We start from the raw sequence: 25,194 nt of genomic DNA, 5'->3' as shown, positions 1-25,194 counted from the left end.
TAGCACGCGGCACTGGTAGCAATCCTGAGATTACTACCTTTGAGGTCCTGCTTGTTAATTTAATCCCTACCTCCCTAAATTCAGCTTGTAGGACCTCATCCCATTTTTTTACCTATATCGTTGATACCCATATGCACCATGACAACTGGCTGTTCACCCTCCCCCTCCAGAATGCTCTGCAGCCACTCTGAGACATCCTTGACCCTGGCACCAGGGAGTCAACATACCATCCTGGAGTCGTGATTGCAGCCGCAGAAACGCTTATCTATTCCCCTTACAATAGAAACCCCTACCACTATAGCTCTCCCACTCTTTTTCCTGCCCTCCTGTGCAGCAGAGCCACGCATGGTGCCTGAATTTGGCTGCTGCTGCCTTCCCCTGATGAGCCATCTCCTCCAACAGTATCCAAAGTGGCATATCTGTTTTGGAGGGAGATGATTGCAGGGAACTCCTGCACTACCTTCCTACTCCTTCTCTGCCTGATGGTTACCCATCCCCTATCTGCCTTTGTAACCTTTATCTGCGGTGTGACTAGCTCACTAAACATGCTATTCACGACATCCTCAGACTCGTGGATGTTCCAGACTAAATCCATGCGTAGCTCCAGTGCCACAATGCGGTCTGATAGGAGCTGCAGCTGGATATGCTTCCTGCACACATATTAGTGTCCCTGATTTCCCACATAGCACAGGAGGAGCATGACACAGGTTTGGGCTTTCCTACCATGACTTAATCCTTAAATTAACTTAATTTGGCAACAATGCCAAAGGTTACCTACTGATAAGAATTTAAAAAAAAGATGAAGAGAAAAGAAAATCTACTCATCAATCAACCAGCCAATCACTTAGCCTCTTGGCTGTGATGTCACACTTTGATTTCTTTTTACTTCTTTCTTTTATTTTGACCCTGCTGCCGTCGCTTCCCTCACAGGTCTGCCCACTCCCACTGCTGCTCCCGACTAGCTGCTTTACAGCCAATTACGTACTTTTGGAGTGTAGGCACTGTTGCAATGTCAGAAAGGTGTTGTATAAAGTCAAGTCTTCCTTTCTTTTCTTTATTACTCATGGGAAGAACTCAGATTATGTGGATACAAAATAAGAAGGCAACGGCAAGAGAAAATAGAATTAAAATTGAATTAAGAACATACGAACATAAAACATAGGAGCAGGAGTAGGCCATTTGAGCCCTTGTGCCTGCTCCGTCATTTAATACGATCATTGCTGATCCAATCATGGACTCAGGTCCACTTCCCTGGACTTATCATTCAAAAATCTGTTTATCTCCGCCTTAAATATATCCAATGACCCAGCCTCCACAGCTCTTTGGGGCAAAGAATTCCACAGATTTACCATCCTCTGAGAGAAGAAATTCCTCCTTATCTCAGTTCTAAATGGGTGACACCTTATTCTTAAACTATGCCCCCTAGTTCTAGATTCCCCCACTGTTGGAAACATCCTCTTCGCATCTACCTTGTCGAGCCTTCTCAATACCTTATATGCTTCAATAAGCTCACCTCTCATTCTTCTAAATTCCAATGAGTGTAGGCCCAAACTGCTCAACCATTCTTCATAAGTCAACCCCTTCATCTCAGGAATCAACCTAGTGAATCTTCTCTTAACTGCATCCAATGCACCTACATCCTTCCTTAAATACGGAGACCAAAACTCTACGCAACACTCTAGATGTGGTCTCACCAATGCCCTGTATAGTTCTGGCAGGACTTCTCTGCTTTTATACTCTATCCCCCTTGCAATAAAGGCCAACATTCCATTTGCCGTCCTGATTAATTGCTGTATCTGCATACTAACTTTTTATGTTTCATGCACAAGGACCCCCCAGGTCCCTCTATACTGCAAAATTTTGTAATCTCTCTCCATTTAAAGAATAATTTTCTTTTTTCTTTTTCCTGCCAAAGAGGATAACCTCACAATTTCACATATTATACCTCATCTGCCAAATTTGTGTCCACTCACTTAGCCTGTCTATATCCCTTTGCAGATTGTTTGTGTCCTCCTCGCAACTTGCTTTCCCACCCACTTTTGTATCATCAGCAAACTTGGCTACATTACACTCGGTCCCTTCTTCCAAGTCATTAATATAAATTGTAAATAGTTAAGGATCTCTGTGGCACCCCACTAGTTACCATTTGCCCACCGTAAAATGAACCATTCATCCCGACTCTCTGTTTTCTATTAGTTAGCCAGTCCACTATCCTTGCTAATAAATTACCCCCAACCCGGTGAGCTCTTGACCCAGAAATTGTGGTTCGAAGGTGCCTCCGATCTGAAAAATTTCTATGAATTTACCTGGTGGTCCCGGAGGAACGCGGAATTCCATTGGGGAGACCTTCTCTTCCCACACTGTGAAGCGTGCTCCAGGTTACCACGCAGAAGGTGCAGTCACGTGTGACTGCTCAACCAATCAGGTGCAGTATTCCACAGCTTTCTCATTAATAGCAATAAAAACTCCGTATCTATGAGTTCTCATTGCGAGTAATGAGAAAAAAAACACACTAAACACATGATAAAAAATAAAAAACACACCTCACAGAATTACAATTCATTTAAATTAAAGTTAATAAATGCCTTACAAAAAAAATATATCTTTCCGATTTTTAAAAAAGTTTTGTAATTAGTGTTAGAATTAAACTAACCTTAGTGGGCAGGGTTTTTAATAATAAAATGTGTTTTTTAAATTAATTTTTATTATTTTTATTATGTTTTAAAACTCTTACGCCTGTAAAAGTCGGCTTTTATCAGGCGCAAGAGTTTTGAGGACATTTTCTAGGCAAGACATGGGTAACTCCCGCAATCTTGTCCATGCAAATGTCCTCGCTCCCGAGATGCGTTGGAGCTGTCAAGCTCCAGTTTGACAGATCGGAAAAGCCACTTTGCAGCGCATGCGCATTGTGCGCAGAAAACTGGCTTTTGCGATGCCTTATCGGGTCTGTACACCTCCGCCTGGGATTTCCAGGCCCTTATCTTGTGCAGTAACCTTTTACGTACCACCTTATCAAATGTCTTCTGGAAATCCAAATACACCACACCTGCTGGTTCCCCTTTATCCATCCTGCTTGTTACATCCTCAAAGAGCTCCAGCAAATTTGTCAAACATGATTTCAATTTCATAAAACCATGCTGACTCTGCTTGATTATATTATGATTGTTATTGGTGCAATTACAATGTGTATTTATTGCAACTCAATTTTGATTCTGACTCATTGAAACATAGCTTTACAAAAAAGAAAATTTGGGACATGGAAGCTCTTCCATCGGTTAAAATCATTGTTATATTCCACCTTATCTGGCAACTACAACAACACGCATTGATAGAGTGTCTTTAACATCGTAAAACATCCCAAATTACTTCACGAGAGTGATTATCAAACACAATCTGACACCGAGCCTCATAAGGAGATATTAGGGTCGATGATAGAGGAGTCAAGGGTTATGGAGACCAGGCAGGGAAGTGGAGTTGAGGCTAAGATCAGATCAGTCATGATCTTATTGACTGGCGGAGCAGGCTTGTGGGGCCATATGGCCAACTCCTGCTCCTAATTCTTATGTCCTGATGACCATAAGCTTGGTCAAAGAGGTAGGTTTTAAGTAGCGTCTTAAAAGGTGGAGAGATTTAGGGAGGAAATTCCAGAGCTTCATCATAGGCAGTCCTTCGAAATCGAGGAAGACTTGTTTCCACTCCAAAAGTGAGTTCTCAGGTGACTGAACAGTCCAATATGGGAATTACACTCTCTGTCACAGGTGGGGCAGACTGTCATTGAAGGAAAGGGTGGGTGGGGAGTCTGGTTTGCTGCACGCTCCTTCCACTGCCTGCGCTTGCTTTCTGCATGCTCTCAGCGACGAGACTCAAGGTGCTCAGCGCTCTCCCAGGTGCTCTTCCTCCACTTCGGGCGGTCTTGGGTCAGGGATTCCCAGGTATCGGTGGGGATGTTGCACTTTATCAAGGAGGCTTTGAGGTTGTTCTTGAAACGTTTCCTCTGCCCACTTGCAGGAGTTCTAGTAGAGCGCTTGCTTTGGGAGTCTTGTGTCAGGCATGCGGACAATGTGGCCCGCCCAACAGAGCAGGTCGAGTGTGCTCAGTGCTTCGATGCTAGGGATGTTGGCCTGATCACCTGGGCTACCTAGATAGCCTAGGCAGCTACCAAGTCTGAGATTAAAATCTGCATGAGGTAGCGCACAGCCTGCAGCTGCGAGTTTTACTTTGAGTTGAGCTTCGCAGAGACTGAACGTAGAGAGGATCTGGTGGGACTTTCTTCTCACCAGCACTAGACAAAGAATCATTCGACACCAAGTTTCAAATTTGCCCTGAACATCGAAACACTTGGATGCTTTCAAGCCTTGCCGTTCCCAGGTCGGCTAACAACGCAGACAGAAATTGCGATGCCCGCATTTCATTTGTCTTCCTAAAGATAACTTGACCAAGAAGTTTGGTTATTTGCCTTTGGAAAGTTTTATTCCTGAGGTGGCTGGGGATTTTGGTCAATAATTCAGCTGGGCTGTGATATTGAATGGCAGATTGTAGTCACATTGTGTTACTGTGCAAGCCTGTCACGACACAACGGTGATTTACACTTTAACTGGCTTAGGGGGGGGAATTCCGGCGTGGCGTTAACTTGGGCTGAGCGGTAAATTTTGCGCCGGTTTGCGTTTGCCACCGCAAAGTTCATCAGCTGGGCCCTGAGTTTGGAGCGGAGCGCTAAGGGAGGTGGCGAGGTCCAGGGAGGCAATTCTCTTTTAGGGCTTCGAGAGAGAGAGGCTTCTCTGGAAAAAAAAAAATCAGAATTAAAAAGCCCCAAAAACATGCCTAATACCTTCCTGATGCCACAACAACATAAATCTCAAAAATACAAAATAACAAAACAGTCACACTTACCTCAGGTCCATATTACTTCCCTCACTGCGACCGGTACAGCTCGGACCTCCAGCTTTCACAGGTGGTCCAACTGGGGCATGCTACGGGACGCTACGGATCAGGCGAGTTTCAAATTTCGAGCCGGTGCCGCAACCGGGACGTTGTACCCCGGCTCGCCTCTCCCGGGCGGTAATGCTCCGCGCCCCCGCAAACCCAGCACCGAATGTCCCGGCGGGGTGCTGGAAGCTAGCTGCCCATCTGGAAGTGCTTTCCGCCGACATTGCTTTCCCTCCGGGGCACTAACAGAGGCGGCAAAGGACCGAAAATCCAGTCCTTAGTATTTACAACATGACAGTTTGCTTTATAACTTTTAACGGTTCAGAAAATATTTTTCCAAAAAGAGTGGAAGCAGTCCAGTGACATGATTCGTGTACAGGTGTGTGATGGCGCCTACCCTGATATATGTCCTGCTCAACTTAATGCAAACCGGTGGTGTCATTGCTGCTCATAACCACTCCCACCTCCCTCCACACACACACACACGCACACACACTTGGGCACTAAGGGTTAGAAATTATTTTTCAGCGATAGTGTGAAACGAGTGGTATCGAATTGGCCATCTGCTATGCAGCCCACCCTTAATTTGGTTCCATTGATTTCAACAGGACTAAATATCAAGAGAGGAGTATAATAGTTAGCCGAGGTGACATCCTGTGTTTAACGCCAACCTCCAGCGAATTGTGACACCAATTCATCTATGATTATCTGTGGGTGTGGCATGGTAGTTATGTTACTGGACTAGTAATGCCAGAGACGTGACTTTGAATCCCGCCATGGCAGCTGGGAGAATTTAAATTTAGTTTTTGAAATAAATATGCAATTTTATAAAAAAGCTAATATCAGTAATGGTGACCATGAAACTACCAGATTGTCAGAAAAAAAACAACAATATTGAAGGAACGACCAATATATTTCCAAGTCAGGAGGGTGTGTAACTTGGATGCTGTTCCCATACGCCCGCTGCGCTTGTCTATCTAGGTAGTAGAGGTCGCGGGTTTGATGGTGCTGCTGAAGAAGCCTTGGCGAGTTGCTGCAGTGCATCTTGTAGATGGTACAGACTGCACTGGTTAGTCCATTCTGATCTACATGAACAGGTAAAGAGCAGGCGGCTTCAACAAAGTACATATAATAGCGCAAATGTGTCACGCGAAATTGAAATTAATGATCCTGTATTTGTGTTGAACTATGGACAAAGTGCCAAGTGGCTTCCCGGCACTGTTCTGGCCAAAGAGGACAGTAGGGTGTTTCGGGTCAAACTTTCAAATGGACTCATCTACAGGAAACACTTGGATCAAATCAAACTCAGATTCACGGACTATCCAGAGAAACCCACATTAGACCCGGCCTTTTTTGACCCCCCAACACACATACCAGTAGCAACTCACACAGCAGTTGACCACAAAGCAGAACCCATCCCCCCGGCAGCAGCCCAGCAGGACTCACCACACCCAGCAGCCCAGCAAGGCCAGCTGCACAGCAGCCCAGCAAGGGCCCAACAAATGACTCACCAAAACCAACATTTGCACCGAGATGATGAACCAGGGAAAGAAAGGCCTCAGATCGACTCACCTTGTAAATAGTTACACTATTGACTTTGGGGGGGGGAGGAGTTTTATTATATATGTAAACCTGTAAATACCTTGTGGAACTACATATTAATCGACATATTGATTGGGCTAATCAAACTGGTAGCAATGCGGTGGAGGAGGATTTCCTGGAGTGTATTAGGGATGGTTTTCTAGACCAATATGTCGAGGAACCAACTAGCGCGCTGGCCATCTTAGACTGGCTGATGTGCAATGAGAAGGGACTAATTAGCAATCTTATTGTGCGAGGCCCCTTGGGGAAGAGTGACCATAATATGGTAGAATTCTTTATTAAGATGGAGAGTGACACAGTTAATTCGGAAACTAAGGTCCTGAACTTAAGGAAGGTAACTTCGATGGTATGAGGCGTGAATTGGCTAGAATAGACTGGCAAAGGATACTTAAAGGGTTGACGGTGGATAAGCAATGGCAAACATTGAAAGATCACATGGATGAACTTCAGCAATTGTACAACCATGTCTGAAGTAAAAATAAAACGGGGAAGGTGGCTCAACCATGGCTAACAAGGGAAATTAGGGATAGTGTTAAAGCCAAGGAAGAGGCATATAATTTGGCGAGAAAAAGCAACAAACCTGAGGACTGGGAGAAATTTAGAATTCAGCAGAGGAGGACAAAGGGTTTAATTAAGAGGGGGAAAATAAAGTATGAGAGGAAGCTTGCAGGGAACATAGAAACTGACTGCAAAAGCTTCTGTAAATATGTGAAGAGAAAAAGATTAGTGAAGACAAACGCAGGTCCCTTACAGTTGAATTCAGGTGAATTTATAATGGGGAACAAAGAAATGGCAGACCAATTGAACAAATACTTCGGTTCTGTCTTCACGAAGGAAGACACAAATAACCTTCCGAATGTACTAGAGGACAGTGAGTCTAGTGAGAAGGAGGAACTGAAGGATATCCTTATTAGTCAGGAAATTGTGTTAGGGAAATTGAGGGGATTGAAGGTTGATAAATCCCCGGGGTCTGATAGTCTGCATCCCAGAGTACTTAAGGAAGTGGCCCTAGAAATAGTGGATGCATTAGTCATCATTTTCCAACAGTCTATCGACTCTGGATCAGTTCCTATGGACTGGAGGTTAGCGAATGTAACACCACTTTTTAAAAAAGGAGGGAGAGAAAACAGGTAATTATAGACCGGTTAGCCTGACATCAGTAGTGGAGAAAATGTTGGAATCAATCATTAAGGATGAAATTGCAACGCATTTTGAAAGCAGTGATAGGATCGGGCCAAGTCAACATGGATTTATGAAAGGGAACATGCTTGAGCGATTTTCTGGAATTTTTTGAGGATGTAACTAGCAGAGTGGACAAGGGAGAACCAGTGGATGTGGTGTATTTGGACTTTCAAAAGGCTTTTGACAAGGTCCTGCACAAGAGATTGGTGTGCAAAATCAAAGCGCATGGTATTGGGGTAATGCACGGACGTGGATAGAGAACTGGTTGGCAGACAGGAAGCAGAGAGTCAGGATAAATGGGTCCTTTTCAGAATGGTAGGCAGTGACGAGTGGAGTGCTGCAGGGCTCAGTCCACTAGTCACTCCACTAGTCACTCCAATAGTCTTTAACGATTTAGATGAAGGAATTGAGTGTAATATCTCCAAGTTTGCGGATGATGCTAAACTGGGTGGCGTTGTGAGCTGTGAGGAGGATGCTAAGAGGCTGAAGGGTGACTTGGACAGGTTAGGTGAGTGGGCAAATGCATGGCAGATGCAGTATAATGTGGATAAATGTGAGGTTATCCATTTTGGGGGAAAAACACAAAGGCAGAATATTATCTGGATGGCAGCAGATTAGGAAAAGGGGAGATGCAATGAGACCTGGGTATCATGGTACATCAGTCACTGAAAGTGGGCACGCAGGTACAGCAGGAGGTTAAGAAGGCAAATGGTATGTTGACCTTCATAGCTAGGGGATTTGAGTATAGGAGCAGGGAGGTCTTACTGCAGTTGTACAGGGCCTTAATGAGGCCTCACCTGGAATATTGTGTTCAGTTTTGGTCTCCTAATCTGAGGAAGGACATTCTTGCTCTTGAGGGAGTGCAGCGAAGGTTCACCAGACTGATTCCAGGGATGGCTGGACTGTTATATGAGGAGAGACTGGATCAACTGGGTCTTTATTCACTGGAGTTTAGAAGGATGGGAGGGGATCTCATAGAAACGTGTAAGATTCTAACAGGACTGGACGGGTTAGATGCAGGAAGAATGTTCTCGATGTTGGGGAAGTCCAGAACCAGGGGACATAGTCTTAGGATAAGGGGTAGGCCATTTAGGACTGAGATGAGGAGAAACTTCTTCACTCAGAGAGTAGTTAACCTATGGAATTTCCTGCCACAGAGAGTTGTTGATGCCAGTTCATTGGATATATTCAAGAGGGAGTTAGATATGGCCCTTATGGCTAAAGGGATCAAGGGGTATGGAGTGAAAGCAGGAAAGCGGTGCTGAGGGAATGATCAGCCATGATCTTATGGAATGGTGGTGCAGGCTCGAAGGGCCAAATGGCCAATTCCAGCACCTATTTTCTATGTTTCTATGTTTCTATGTAACCACGAGAGGACTCATCCCCTGGAGACCCAAGGGATGCCACAAACCCTTGGGAGCACCAGTACTTAACGAAGCCTCACAGGCTGGACGGGCACTCTGGAGACCTGTAATAAAAGACTAAGGTCACACTTTACTTTGAGCTCACAGTATCTGGTCAAACTCTTTATTCATACATAACACATTTCTGTGAGGGTTCTCCTGGTCGTGCAGACTAACCTTGGTGTAAAGCGTCACGGAAACCTCCAGAAATGGCTGTCAATGTGGAGAATATGGAAATTCCTCGTCATAATTCTGTGTGCAGGTGTGTGTTCTTCAATGAATGGATCCATGTCGTATATTGATTAAAACATGCTTTGACTTCTTCCTTTTGCCAGCTACTTAATTACTGCCCCCAACATTATTCACGTTGGGGTGAAAGAGAGCATCGCCATTCAACTGGAGGGAGCAGAACAACCTGTCAAAGTCAAAGTGTACTTGTTCGATATGATAACCTACACAAGGTATTCACCGGATGTTGATTTTGAACTCATGGCAGAGAATAATTACCATCAAATTAAAGATATAACTGTAAGTACTACCACCGTGATTAATGCCTTAAAGTGAAGTGCAAAGAAATCTGCCATTTTGTTATTGCCGAGTAATATTCTGTGGAAGTGCACACTTTAATTGCATTGCGAAGTCCGAGTTCGTAGCTATGTGAAAGTTACTCTTAGCTTGGATATAAACCACTATTACAATGGCGCATTTACATCTGGAAACTAAAAATATAGTAATGAATAGTCAGCATGGATTTCAAAAGGCAAAGTCTTGCTTGACCAACCTCATTGAATTTTTTGAAGAGATAACAAGGAGAGTAGACATGGGTAATGCAGTCGATGTAATTTATTTAGATTTTCAAAAGACTTTCAATAAGATACCCCATATTAGACTGATGAACAAGGTCAGAGAATGCAGAGTCAGGGGAGAAGTAGCAGAATGGATAGCTAGCTGGATTCAAGACAGAAAGCAGAGAGTAGGGGTAAAGGGAAGCGATTCACAATGGTGTAAGGTTCTTTTGATATTCCACAAGGATCAGTGCTGGGAACACTGTTGTTCACAATTTATATTAACAAAATCACAATTTCTAAATTTGCAGATGACACCAAATTGGGGGACAGTCAATACTGAGGAGGACTGTACCAAATTACAGGGGGATCTCAATAAACTTGCGGATTGGGCATAAAATTGGCAAATGAAGTTCAACACAGATAAATGTGAGCTTTACATTTTGGTAGGAAGAATAGAGAGGTCACTTATTACTTGGAGGGTACGAGTCTATGTGGGGTAGAGGAACAAAGGGATCTCGGAGTACAAATACACAAATCACTGAAAGTTGCAACACAGGTTAGCAAAGCGAAAAAAAGCAATCCAAGCATGAGGGTTGATTTCTCGAGGTATAGAATTGAAAAGTAGTGAAGTTATGCTAAACCTGTGTCGAACTTTAGTTCGACCACACTTAGAGTACAGTTCTGGTCCCCATATTCTAAAAAGTATACAGAGGCACTGGAGAGGGTGCAGAGAAGATTAACAAGGATGATACCAGAAATGCGAGGGTATACCTATCTGGAAAGGATGAACAGGCTGCGTCTCTTTTCTCTTGAAAAAAGAAGGCTAAGAGGTGACCTAACAGAGGTCTTTAAAATTATGAAAGGTTTTGAAAGAGTAGATGCAGAGAGAATGTTTCCACTTGTGGGGAAGAGCATAACTAGAGGCCATCAATATAAGATAGTCACCAAGAAATCAAATCGGCAACTCAAAAGAAACTTCTTTCCTTAAAGAGTGGTGAGAATGTGGAACTCGCTACCACAGCGAGTGGTTGAAGTAAATAGTATCGATTTATTTAAGGGGAGGCTAGACAAGTATATGAGGGAGAAGGGAATAGAGGGTTATGCTGATAGATTTAGATGAGTAAAGACAGGAGGAGGCTCGAGTGGAGCATAAACGCCGGCACAGACCGGTTAGACTGAATGGCCTGTTTCTGTGCCGTATATCCGATGTAATGTAAACTTATGAAACCATTGGAAATTGGTTATTTGTGCTGGAAATCTTGATGATATGGGGCTCAATTTTTGGCAGTGATTTGGGCCGTTTTTTTGGTGGGCACCACTTTTTTTGGCATAGGATCACGTAACTCAGTGTAACTCAGTTAGTTACAAATTTTTTAGGGGTTTTGTTGCATCAGAGGGGACGTGACCCGATATCTGCGCCAATTTTTGTCAATTATCGAAGTTTGCCCCCAAAATATTTCTCCTAGGTCGGCGTATGTAACCATTCCTGAAAAACTTTCTGGTGAGTTAAGAAAAAGCAGTGCACAGCACATTGAAAAATCGACGCAGAAAGACGCCATTGTTTTTCAGCCAGCGACGTTTTGGAGGGAGTCAAGAAGACTTAAATATGCATAATAAAGAATATTTTTTTTTACCTTACAATGCAGTAACTGGAAGTTTGATGGAACTCTGTAAGTTTTCATTGTTTTTCAACTGACACGCCACCATAGAACATCTGCAAGCAGGGTTGGAGGGTTGGAGCGTCGGCCGGCAGAATCGGTCGACACAGGGGCTCGAAGCTCGGCTGCAAAAGAAATCCGGCGGGGGGAGGGGTAGGTGCTGTGGAAAGCGATTGGAAGGCATCAGAAGCCTGCACTACCCATCAAAGCAAGCCCGGGTGGAGTTGGGATGGCTGTGGAAGGCGATCGGAAGGCATCACAAGACTGCCTTACGCATCAAATGTAGCCCGGGGAATTGTGGGAGGGGGGGCCTGTGGAAGGCATAAGGAAGGCATCACAAGACTGCACTATGCATCAAATGTAGCCCAAGAGTTGGGGGGGTGGGGGGCGGGGACGGGGGGGTTTCCCGATCACTGCGCCTGCAAAGACCAGGGTGTGGTCCATACAGACCTGTGGGGAGAAAGAACATGGTACCTTGTCCTGTCTGCCTGCCGGTTTGAGCTTCTTGCAAAGATAAAATTTAAGCATGGGGGCAATACTGACAATGCCATACCTTGTGGAAGCCTTTTGCATCATGGTGCTGTGGAGGAGGCAATTGATTTGACATCATCACATGAGCAACCTCAGAACCAGGAGGGTGCTGGGCAGGAGGCCTTACCCACGTCGGGTATATCGGGGTATATCGAGACAAGTGTTCGTACCTGCATCTGAGTGATGCAGACTGTGTCAGAAGGTTTCTTTTCCGCAAATAGTTGCAACTGGGATCTGTGAGTTAGTAAAAGCAGACCTGCAACCTAGAAGCATAGGAGGACAGCTTTGTCAGTTGAAGTGAAGGTTACAGCTGCACTTTCATTCGATGCATCTGGATCGTTCCAGGCTACAACTGGGGAGATGTGCGCCATTTCTCAACATGCAACACATATCTGCATTCGGCAGGTGATTGCTGCACTATGCCAGGAAGAATGACTGTTGTGTATGTATATACCCTGTACACTCAATGTACAGTTACATAAGACCATTGAATGTATCTCTACACTGTATACAATATGCCTGTACCACCAGAGGGCGCAACTGTTGGGGACCACAGGTAACTAAGTATAAAAGGTGGCTCACCTTACTGTAACCTCATTCAGGAGCTACAATAAATGACTAAGTTCACAACAGTTCAAGTGCAATGCATTACCTCGTAGAGTCATTACTAGAGCGCTTACAGACATAACAATTGGCGACAAGAATACGAATTTCCACGCGAAAAATGGCTAACCTTGGTAAGTTTCAACAACTCGCTGATGGGGAAGATTGGGATGCCTTTGTGGAAAGGCTAGAGCACTACTTCATCGTGAATGACCTGGCTGTGAACACACCGACCTCGCTGGCTGATAAGGGCCGAGCCATCCTGCTCAGCAGTTGTGGGCCCACCATTCAAGGCCTTGTCAGGGACTTGCTAGACCCAGAGAAGACGACAACGAAAACGTTCGTGGAGCTCATAACGCTAATACAGGAACAGCTCAAGCCGAAAGAGAGCATCGTCACAGCCAGACACCGGTTCTACACACACCGGAGGCCCAAAGGCCAAGAAATCGCAAAATATGCTGCAGACCTGAGATGATTGGCTGCACTGTGTGATTTTGGTGACCACCTCACCAAAACAGTGAGGGACATCGTTGTTATTGGAATCGGCCATGATGGCCTGCTCCATAGACTGCTCTCTGCGGACATCACGGTCACCCTGCAGAAGGCAATTAACGTGAGCTAAGCGTTCATGGCCTCGGCCTGCGATTCCAGAAGGATGATGACGCAACCCCAGGTCTCCAACACGGCAAGGACAGTGAACCGAATGGCACCTGTCAGAGGCAAGACTGCAACCCCGAGTCCCGCAACCCTGAGTCCGCTGCAGGGGGCCAACCGGCCAGCCCCATGCTGGCACTGTGGAGCAAATCACAAGGCCCACCAGTGCCGATACAGAGACTCTACCTGCAATGGCTGCAAGACTAAAGGCCATCTACAGCGAAAGTGTAAAAGAAATTTTACTCACCGGGTCGCTGAAGAGTTGGCCGATCACCTGGGCTCCAGCACTGATGAAGACGAAGAGAGAGTCCAGGAGGCAGCTCAGCCCCAGGAAGAGGTATATGGAGTGTTTACCTGCCCCACCGAGAGTTCCCCGTTGAAAATAGAAGTCCAAATCAAAGGTGTTCCAGTCTCGATGGAGGCCAACACAGGGGCGAGCCAACCGCTGATGAATCAGGCGGCCTTCGGGAAACTCTGGGACAACCCCATCGAACAATCTAAAATGCTACCAATCCAGGCGAAGCTGCTCACTTACACAAACGACTCCATCCCAGTCGTTGGCAGTGTGGATGTCCAGGTGTCCTACGGCGGCGCGATGCACACGCTACCTTTGTGGATCGTTGCTGGTGATGGTCCAACGCTGCTGGGGAGAAGATGGATGAAACAAATCCAAATCTGTTGGAGCTGGGAAAGCCTGCAGGTCCCGGCGATTGACGTCCTAGGCGGCCCCAAATGTGGATCCATCGCAGCACCTGAAGATCCTATCGTCCAACTCGACTGTGTGTCGACGACACAGACTGCACAACCCAACGGCGAGATGATCCAACCCGAACGACCAGACCTCATCTTCTGGACCGTGGCAGGACTCCGAGGGAAGAAGATCGACACAGAAAGTAAATTCCCGACTTCAGTGGCAGAGCCTGAGGAGAAAAGGATCACCGCAGCCTACCTCGTGGAGAGAAAGAAGATGGCGCCCGCACCACGAGGTGAAGCGCCTGAAATCAAGATGGCCGCGACCAGACCACGAGGGGCAGCGTTGAGGGAGCAACACGTGATGCCGAACAGCGAACCGGATTGGGGTAAAGATTGCAAGGCCCTCTTAAAGGGACCGACAACCCAGAACAATTAAAGGGACAGTTCCACTTTTTGTACGGCGATGTCAATGTCAATCTGAGAGATGTAATGAACAAATTCAAGTATCTAATTGTACCATTGAACAGCGATGCCAGTAGGATACGTGGCAAAGATGTAATTGATGAATACAAGTATCAAGTGTAATATTGTACAGCGAAGCCGGTAATATATAAGGAAAATATGTAATTGAGGGAAAAGTAGGAATGACAAAAGTGAATTAGTGCCTGAGTGCGATCGGAGTCAATGTATCATGAATATAAATTATGGAATAATATGTGATACCGCGTTCAATATGCACGCCGACAAAACCAAGGGCAACCTCACGTTTGAAACACCCAGGTCCAGTGGGCTTCCCGATCATGTAGCCTACGCCTCCGGGACCAATGTGATGCCCCAGAGAGTATCGCCAACACAGTGGGAGCTTACCCACTGTAGGGCCAGCGATCAGCGGATGGCACAGGCACCACTACTGGCACCCTGCCCCAGATTGGCCCGACCTATCTGGCCACCAGGGCCAGCAACGGGAGCAAGAGGCCAGCAACCTCCAGCCCTCCCGAGACCCTGCAACCCTCAAAGGAGGACAGGGAGGCCACACATTCCTGTGGCTCTGCCCACCATGAGGCAACGGCAAAGGCCCTGAGACCCAGCCAGGGGAGCGATCCGAGCCCACCCAGCTGGCAGGGGGTGCAGCACCGCCATCAGACAACCTGGATACAGTCCGGGCACTCTGGAACTAGCGTCCTCAACCACCTGCACCTACACCCCAGGGGCAAGACTGTAATACCATATATGTACCTTACCTGTCATATGTACTCGTTCCACTTCTGCAAGACCCAATCAGTGATGTAACCAATCCTATTTTTTTTTCCATTCTCTATACATGTATGTAAATGCAGATGTCGAGCCACACACATGGTCTATGTATGGGGGGATGTGGAAATGGGGGTATATAGCCATGGACACACATGGATCACACCCAGAACCCATTCAAACCCCCACTGCAACCTCCAACCGTCCACTCCTGAGCATTTCCCAATGTTGTGGCAGTAAGGACATGGGGATCCACAGGGAGAGAGCCATTCCCAAGCACAGACAAAGTGCAAGGGCTTTGGGCACTCAAGTCGAGGGCCAGAGCACACAGTGCAAAGGCCAGTGGCACAAGACTTCGGGGGAAGTGATGTTGTGTATGTATATACCCTGTACACTCAATGTACAGTTACATAAGACCATTGAATGTATCTCGACACTGTACACAATATGCCTGTACCACCAGAGGGTGCAACTGGTGGAGACCTAGATGTCACCTGCACACCGCAGGTAACCAGGTATAAAAGGGGGCTCACCTTACTGTAACCTCATTCAGGAGCTGCAATAAATGGACTGAGGTCTCACCAGTTCAAGTACAATACCTTACCTTGTGGAGTCATTACTAGAGTGCTTACAGGCACAACAATGACGACATAGAGTTCCTTATAACCGCCCATGCAATGCGTGACAGGGCTGTAGGCTTGTCCAGGATTGCTGCCTTACCAAAGGTACAGGGCTGCATTGATTGTACCCACTTCGCCTTGCGAGCACCTTTAGAGGATTCTGAGATGGACAGGAACAGAAAAGGCTTCCACTCCATTAATGTGCAGCTCATGTGTGATGACATGCATCGCATCATGTCAGTTGAGGCAAGATACCCTGGGAGAACCCATGATGCATTCATCCTACTTGAAAGTGCTATATCTGCCATGTTTCAGCAGCAGCCAGAAGGGCAGAGCTGGCTACTGGGGGAGAAAGGGTGCGGCCTCGCCACTTTAAATCAGAATAAATCACGAGCCCAATTTGTTCAGTGTGGTGATTATCACTTTACAACTGCAACCAATTTAGAATTGGTTTCCGAAGTACTTTGTTAAATCCACTTTTTGTTTCAGTTCATGAACCATTACAACATCCTTACTAGGTATTGTGATTACATCAAGGTCTCTTATAGCATGACGCCCCCACGCAAAACCCGGACGGAAGCTGACCAGGAATACAACATGTCACACATTGCAATGCGCAGCATAATAGAGAGAGCCATTGACATCTTGAATCAGCATTTCCGATACCTGGACTATTCCAAAGGCTACTTGCTATACTCCCCTGAGATGGTCGGTCAGTTCACTGTTGTCTGCTGCATGCTGCATAACTTAGCCTTCATGAGGCAGCAGCAGATGGTAGTGGAAGACACACCTGAGGTGGAAGTGGCTGATGATAATGATGAGGAAGATGCAGATGACGGGGAGGAGGACGAGGGCGAGGAAGCCATGCAACTATCTGAACCAGGAGCACGATGGTGTAGGAGGGCGGAGCGTCATGCCCCTTTAATGATTGCTTGAGCCTTTTGCCAGCAGCTCACCTGTGAACGCTTTGCTGCCTGAGGATTGGCTAACCAACAGAAAACAGAGAGTCGGGAGAAATCAGTCATTTTCCGGTTGGCAAACAGTAACTAGTGGGGTACTGCAGGGATCAGTGCTGGGACCTCAACTATTTACAATCTATATTAATGACTTGGATGAACGGAACAAGTGTAATGTAGCCAAGTTTGCTGATGATATAAAGATGGGTGGGAAAGCAAACTGTGAGGAGGACACAAAAAATCTGCAAAGAGATATAGACAGGCAAATGAGTGGGCAAAAATTTGGCAGATGGATTATAAGTTAGGAAAATGTGAGGTTATCCACTTTGGCAAAAAAAATAGAAAAGCAGATTATAATTTAAATGGAGAAAAATTGCAAAGTGCTGCAGTACAGAGAGATCTGGGGTCCTTGTGCATGAAACACAACAAGTTAGTATGCAGGTACTGCAACTAATCAGGACGGCAAATGGAATGTTGGCCTTTATTGCAAGGGGGATGGAGTATAAAAGCAGAGAAGTCCTGCTACAACTGTACAGGGTATTGGTGTGACCACACCTGGAGTACTGCATACAGTTTTGGTCTCCGTATTTAAGGAAGGATATACTTGCTTTGGAGGCAGTTCAGAGAAGGTTCACTTGGTTAATTCTGGACATGAAGGGGTTGACTTATGAGCATAGGTTGAGTAAGTTGGGCCTCTACTCTTTGGCGTTCAGAAGAATGAGAGGTGATCTTATCAAGCCATATAAGAAAATGAGAGGGCTGGACATTGGATGCAGAGAGGATATTTCAACTGATAGGGGAAACTAAAACTAGGGGGACATAGTCTCAGAATAAGGGGCCGCCCATTTAAAACTGAGATGAGGAGGAATTTCTTCTCTCAGAGAGTTGTAAATCTGTGGAATTCTCTGCCCCAGAGAGCTGTGGAGGCTTGGTCATTGAATATATTTAAGGCGTAGATAGATAGATTTTTGAACGAAAAGCGAATAAAGGGTTATGGAGAGTGGGCAGGGAAGTGGAGCTGAGTCCATGATCAGATCAGCCATGATCTTATTGAATGGGAGCAGGCTCGAGGGGTTGTATGGCCTACTCCTGCTCCTATTTCTGGTGTTCTTGTGTTCAGCCGCAATTATTCCACATGGACCATGTTTACTGTTTGGACCTGTTCTATAATTATAGGTTGTGTTTATGGACAAATGATGGCAATGATTCTTCTTTACTTCAGAGGTTGTGTTAATAATCGAACACATAATGGAAGTGATTCAGTTATAATTTAAAATATATTTTATTCAAAAGTGTAACAAATATTTATTTGTACTTAACTTAACTTTAATGAACATTTTCTTGTATCAAACTTGAAAAATTTCACTTAAGATCACTTGGAAACTTTAAGATCACTGACAAACTCTAAGATCACTTAAAAACTTTAAGGTCACTTACAAACTTTTAAACCTTTAATTTGAGAACAGTTACAACAGTAACAATATTCATAACAACAATAGCAGCAGCAAAGAAAGGCTGCACCCAACTCTCCTTAACCTTATTCTAAGAGCACCCGCTGCGCTTGGTCTTGTTGACTCCACCCCTGCCCGCAGGCAGTGGCACAGCGTTTCTCGGGTTGGAACCAAGCTTATTCTTTCGAACCTCTCAGGTGATGTGCACTTGTTGATGGGGTCGTGGGCAGGCAGAAATGTGGAAGGCCCAGCTTGGGCCTCTTCAGAGGCTGGTCTGGGGATTGGAGTGGGAATGACAGTAGATTCTGCCAATGGGCGCGGAGTCTGGGCGCGTTCCCTTATTGCAGCAGCTAACTCCAAAATTACCTCCCTCATGTGCCCTGACAGTGTGTCAACTATCTCCAACATTCTCTCCCTCATGTTCGCCGACAGTGTCTCACCTACCTGTGACATACCCTCCCTCATGTTAAGCAAAAGTGTTTCAACGACCTGCAACATTCCCTCCCTCATGTTCACTGAGCATGTTTGAGCCAACTACGACATTCCCTCCTACATGTTCACTGACAGCGCATCAGATATCTGCGACAATACCTCCCTCATGTGCACCAACATGGTTTCAGCTGACTGAGATATTCCCTCCCTCACTTTCCCGGACAGCGTTCCCATTTCTCCTGACAGTTCCGATACCTCATCACCCACCACACAGATGGTGTCGAGGTGTGATCGCGTTAGATTACTGCTCTCCACACTCATCTGAACCACATCTGTTCAATCCTGCACCTCAGGAGAGCACTGTCGAGCTTCCCTTACCCTCCTCATCTGCATCCCACTGGGACCCGCATCCTCAGACGGTGCGGAGGTGTGCCTCGCTGCACCCCACCACTGGGACCCGCAGCCTCGGACGGTGGGGCCTTGTGTGTGCCTCGCTGCACCCCACTGGGATCCCCAGCCTCAGACGGTGGGAAACCATGGAATGTACCACCAACACTCAAACCACTCCTCAGGGAAGGGGCTGGCACCTCAATGGACGGCGCTTGCACCTCCTCCAAAGTGAGTAAAACAGTGGGAGCTTCATCCATCCCCTCTTAACAATTCGGAAAGCCGGACTGTGGAATTTGCAGGACTTACCCTCTCCCTTGAGTGTGGGCCCAGCTTGTGCAGTGGTGGTTGCTTTTCTCCAGGCAAGACCCATCAAATCAGTGACCCTCTCTTCCAAGGCTGTCAGTGGGTGCAGATTTGCCGGGCCTCCTCCTGTTCAAGCTCTTGCCCTTGTATTATATGCCACCTTCCTCTGCAAAGATCAAAATACAACTTTTTAGAGAGGGTGTCTTTCTGCTGGGTGGGTCGTATACAGCTGGTCACCTTTACATTACAATTGCAATTACATTGAATAAATGCAAATATTACTTACATTAACTGCTTGACCAAGGTCCTGCCAATTCTTTTTGCACTGGCCTCCAGACCTCGTGATAGTCTCCATTGCACAGTAATCTTCTGCAATTTGGTTCCAGCGTTTCTTCATTTCTTTGGCTGGAACTTTGATGTGACCTCTGCTGGAGTCCAGCTCATGTCATCTGCCCTCAATCACATTAACTAGTGCCTCCACTTCATCCTGTAAGAAATTCTTGGTCTTGGCTCCACGTTGCATCTTGTATTGCAGCTCCGATTTTTCCAATGATAATTAAAGTTCTCACACAGCACTCAACATTCTGACACACACAAGTGGCTCTTTAAAAATGGCCGGTTGCAGAGCGGGAGCTGTACACTGCATGCGGGCCCATAGGAATCACGTCAAAAATGTCCTTTTTTTCCAGTGCATGTGCAGAAGGGGTGACATGCTTTTTTCAGCTTCAGACGGTAGGCTCCACCCCCCCGAGGCTACAGGCTGTGCGGTGCCAATTTTGAAAAATAGAGCGGGGAAACTTGGCACATTTATTTTTGGTGTAGTTCTGGCCTCGAAAAACGGGTATAACTCAGGCAATATGCCAAAAAACGGCTTTGGGCAAAATTGAGCCCATCGAGTGCCCCTTTCATGTCTGTGGTGAAAAACCACTGGCTAAAGGATTCTTGAATTACCAACCACAATGGACATTGTGTTGTATTGTCTTAAGTATCTTGGGACATTTTACTACATTATAGGTGCTATATAAATGGAAGTTGTTGTTGTTGCATTCGGCATATTCTAATTGATTTGGGATCTTAATCTCTAAATTAAATCGATGCCGCTCTCGATGTAAAAACTAATTTGCAGCCATGATAATTGCGAGTTAATTTATGCCAATTATGGATCATGTCTAAAGCTATCATTACAAGTACTGAAGAGAATAAGGTGAATACTCCAAATGAAATGGGGACTAATGGCAAATTAATTTCACAATTCAGGGAGAGAGTGTTGATCATTTCTATCACTATTGACCGACCAATACTTCACAATCATAGAATCATAGAATGGTTACAGCATGGAAGGCCATTCAGCCCATCGAGCCCGTGCCGGCTCTCTGCAAGAGCACGTCGTCTAGTCCCACTCCCCCACCCTTTCTCTGTATCCCTGCAAATGTTTTTTCTTTCAAGTACTTATCCACCTCCCTTTTGAAAGCCACGATTGAATCTGCCTGCACCACGTTCTCAGGCAGTCCATTCCAGATCCTAACCAAACTGTTTCTCCTCATGTCGCCTTCGGTTCTTTTGCCAATCACCTTAAATCTGTGCGCTCTGGTTCTCGACCCTTCTGCCAACGGGAACATTTTCTCTCTATTTACTCTGTCCAGATCCCTTGTGATTTTGAATCTCCTCTCTCAAATCTCCTCTCAACCTGCTCTGCTTGGAGGAGAACAATCCCAGCTTCTCCAGTCTATCCATATAACTGAAGCCCCTCATCCCTGGAACCATTCTTGTAACTCTTTTCTGCACCCTCTCTAAGGCCTTCACATGACTATCCCCAAATGGGAGTTAGTATTGATATTGAATGATATTAACGAAAAGAAGCAAAGCAACATAGTCTGAGAATTTTGCATGCATTAGAAACTTGTTAATAATGGCCCAGAAAGTCCAGTTTCTCCTTCCCGCGGGCTTTCGACTGGATTCTAGGAAAAAGAAGCACACTTCCCTGAAGCTGCTGTGCCCACGCGAGTTCCCGGTCCTGAGGCCTCCACTGACTGCGCGTCGCAGTGCATGCACGCCAGGACGGGCGCAGGGCTGGAGCTGCAGTCACATGGCTCTGGGCAGCCAATCAGGTAAAGTATGTTCTCATTCATAATAATGGGAACTGTTGGAGTTCTCATTATTATGAATGAGAAACAGCTCCCAAAACACACACAACCAATAATAAAAATTTAAAAAAATGCACAACATATTTATGTATTTCAAAAATATTTATTTTTCTGATTTTTTAAAAAGTTGTTTAAAATTATTGTTTAAAATAAACTTACCACAGTGGGGAGCGTTTTTAACAATAAAATGTGCTTTTAAAATGTTATTTTACTGTGTTTTTGTGTATTTTAACATTCTTACACCTGTAAAAATAGGCTATGCGCCTGCTTTTATCAGGAGCAAGAGTTTTCAGGACATCCGCTGGGCAAGAGATGAGTAAATCTCGCAATCTTGCCCTTGCAAATGTCCTCGCTCCCGAGATGTGGACGATCTGTCAAGGTCCAGCTTGACAGGTCGGAAAAGCCGGTTTTCAGCGCATGCGCATTGTGCGCTGCAAACCGGCTTTCGCGATGCCTTCCCGGGACTGTCCACTCCGGAGGGACCCAGTGAGGCCGGGATTGCTGGGCCAATACAGATTGGAGTAAATGTCCACTCAAAATTGTGACGCAGAAGCTCGTTGATGCCATCACGGAAAGGCAGATCACACGTTTTTGGTTAGGTGAACAATATGTTGATAGTCTCCATCATTATCCTTGCAGTGTGGTATCAATGGTCATGTCGCACTGGAACGAGGCCGTGACTCAAAGAAACGTATAAGCGGACTAACCAATTTTAGCACCACTGACCTCCATAGTATCAAACCCACAGGCTCGCGCTGACCGCATCAAGGATGCTAACATTTGGTTACGGAAAAAACAACACATCTCACTTGCTGCTGAAAGCCCGCAACTGTTTCCAGAAAGGAAATTGGTTCCCGTCCTGCTCTCGTCGAAAAAGGGTTATATATTCATTCAGACTGACAAACCAATATACACGCCCAACGAACTTGGTGAGTACTGCTATAATGCACACGTTTCAATATTTACATTAATATATTGACCGAAATGGCGAGCGAAGCCTGTGTGTTGAATGGGTTGGCGCAGCCTGTGTTCGGTCCCTCCAATTATGAAAGCTAGGCGACGATCGGAGACCAAAAGCAACACAGGTAGAAAGTTGTCGTGGTTGTTAATGCTAAATGGCCATTATGGTCGAAGGCGTCAGTTCTGCAACCTGTCTAATATTATTTCCATTGCGTTCAATGCAACTAGTAACAAAGTCGATGTTAACAATAATTATGTGGCGCAGTCCTGCAATGAGTGACTGCTTGGGGTGGGGGGGGGGGGGGAGGAGGGGAGGGACACAGGGTGAAAATTGCAACAAAACATACCGATATATTCCAGTGAAATTAGTTACATCTAAGTCTTACATCACTAAGAACAGGTTTCTATGGGAGATCTTCAAATCAACTTAAACAGGGACAGGGCGATATTTTGAGAAGATTGGCTGGGATGCTGAAAAAGGGAGAGCTTCCGACTCACTATTGCCCTTTTTATGCAATGGGACATCTCAGGTGGAGGCACAGAATGGGCGGTGTCGTATCGGTCGCCTGTTACACTCTGCGCCTCATACTCCGTTCCATTAACTTCGATAGAACTAAAGAGGGAAAAGAAAGACTTGCATTTATATAGCGCCTTTCATGACCCCCGGTCATCCCAAAGCATTTTACAACCCATGAAGTAATTTTGGTGTGTAGTCACTGTTGTAATGTGGGAAACGTGGCAGTCAATTTGCACACAGCAAGCTCCCACAAACAGCTATGTAATAAAGACATGTATCTATACTTTCATTGAGTAATAACTATTGGCCCTGGGACACCAGGGATAATTCCCCTGCTCTTCTTTGAAATAGTGCCACGGGACCTTTTACGTCCACCCGAGAGAGCAGACGGGGCCTCGGTTTATCATCTCATCTGAATGATGGCACCTCCGACAGTGCAGCGCTGCCTCAGCACAGCACTGGAAGTGTTAGCCTAGATTTATGTGCTCAAGTCTATGGAGTGGCACTTGAATCCATGACCTTCTGACTCCAAGAGAGATGTTACCCATTATCATCATAGGCAGTCCCTTAAAATCAAGACTTGGTTCCACTCGATAAGTGAGTTCTCAGGTGACTGTACAGTCTAATACGGGAACCTGTCACAGGTGGGACAGACAGTGGTTGGAGGAAAGGGTGGGGAGGACTGGTTTGCCGCACGCTCTTTCCACTGCCTGTGCTTGCTTTCTGCATGCTCTCGGCGACGGGACTCGAGGTGCTCAGCGCCCTCCCGGATGCACGTCCTCCACTTTGACCGGTCTTTGGCCAAGGACTCCCTGTGGAGAGAAACAAAGTTAACATTTCAGGTCAATGACCCTCTGTCAGAACTGGCAACGGTTCAAAATGTAACATTCTTAAGGAAGTGCAAGGGGCACTGAAAGAGGGAGGGAGGAAAGAATAAAAGGTGAGGTTCTGTGATAGGGTGGAAGGAAGCAGAGATTTGAGAGACAAAAGAGATGTTGGGCCAAATTGAGATGGTAATGGCAGAAGTTTTTGTGTTAGTGCTGAGGTGAGTTCATTTGTTGTCTTTTACTGTGCAGTGCATTACAGGATCTTTACTCTGGATCATTATATGAGACCAGTGAGCGAGAAGATTGAAATAGCCATTCACGTGAGTACATTTGGAATTAAGTAGAAACATAGAAATTTATGGCACAGAAGGAGGCCACTCGGCCCATCATGTCTGCGCCGTTCAAAAAAGAGCTACCCAGCCTAATCCTACTTTCCAGCTCTTGGTCCGTAGCCCTGTAGGTTACGGCACTTCAGGTGCACATCCAAGCACTTTTTTAAATGCTATGAGGGTTTCTGCCTCCACCACCCTTTCAGGCAGTGAGTTCCAGAGCCCCACCACTCTCCACATGAAACAAATTCCCCTCAATTCCCTTCTAATCCTTCTACCAATTACTTTAAATCCAGCCCCCTGGATATTGACCCCTCTGCTAAGGGGAATAGGTCTTTCTATCCACTCTATCGAGGCCCTCATAATTTTATACACCTCAATTAAACCTCCAGTCATCCTCCTCTCTTCCAGCCTATCCAATCGTTCTTCATAGCTAAAATTCTCCAGTCCAGGCAACATCCTCATCAATCTCCCCTGTACCCTCTCCAGTGCTATCACATCTTTCCTGTGGTGTGGTGACCAGAACTACACACAGTACACTAGCTGTGGCCTAACTGGTGTTTTATACATTTCAAGCATAACCTCCCTGCTCAGATATCTATGCCTTGGGTAATAAAGGCAAGTATCCCGTATGCCTTGTTAACCACCTTATCTACCTGGCCTGCTACCTTCAGGGATCTGTGGACATGAACTCCCAGGTCCCTCTGTTCCATTACATTCCTCAGTATCCTACCAATTATTGTGTATTCCCTTGCCTTGTTAGCCCTCCCCAAATGCATTTACTCACACTTCTGCAGAATGACTTCCATTTGCCACTGTTCTGCCCACCTGACAAGTCCATCGATATCTTCCTGCAGCCTACAGCTATCTTCCTCACTATCAACCATTCAACCAAGTTTTGTATCATCTGCAAGCTTCTCATTCACGCTCCTTACATTGAAGTCTAAGTCATCGATACATACCGCAAAAGCAGA

General features: G+C 45.8%; 1 protein-coding gene across 1 annotated transcript in view; it reads left to right on the top strand.

Annotated features, from left to right (window-relative positions):
• The first annotated feature begins 21,352 nt into the window (after window positions 1-21,352).
• Window positions 21,353-25,194, top strand: part of LOC139230173 (complement C4-like) — a 192,202-nt gene continuing 188,360 nt past the window's right edge. The window contains exons 1-2 of the mRNA XM_070862015.1: window positions 21,353-21,551; window positions 24,141-24,211. Of these exons, the coding sequence (XP_070718116.1) occupies window positions 21,353-21,551; window positions 24,141-24,211 (270 nt within the window). The remainder of the gene's footprint in view (window positions 21,552-24,140; window positions 24,212-25,194) is intronic.

Source organism: Pristiophorus japonicus, chromosome 19 (genome assembly GCF_044704955.1).
Source record: "Pristiophorus japonicus isolate sPriJap1 chromosome 19, sPriJap1.hap1, whole genome shotgun sequence".
NCBI classification, from domain to species: domain Eukaryota; kingdom Metazoa; phylum Chordata; class Chondrichthyes; family Pristiophoridae; genus Pristiophorus; species Pristiophorus japonicus.
Note: the sequence above shows the minus strand (reverse complement) of the source record. Positions and strands in the feature narration are given on the sequence as shown.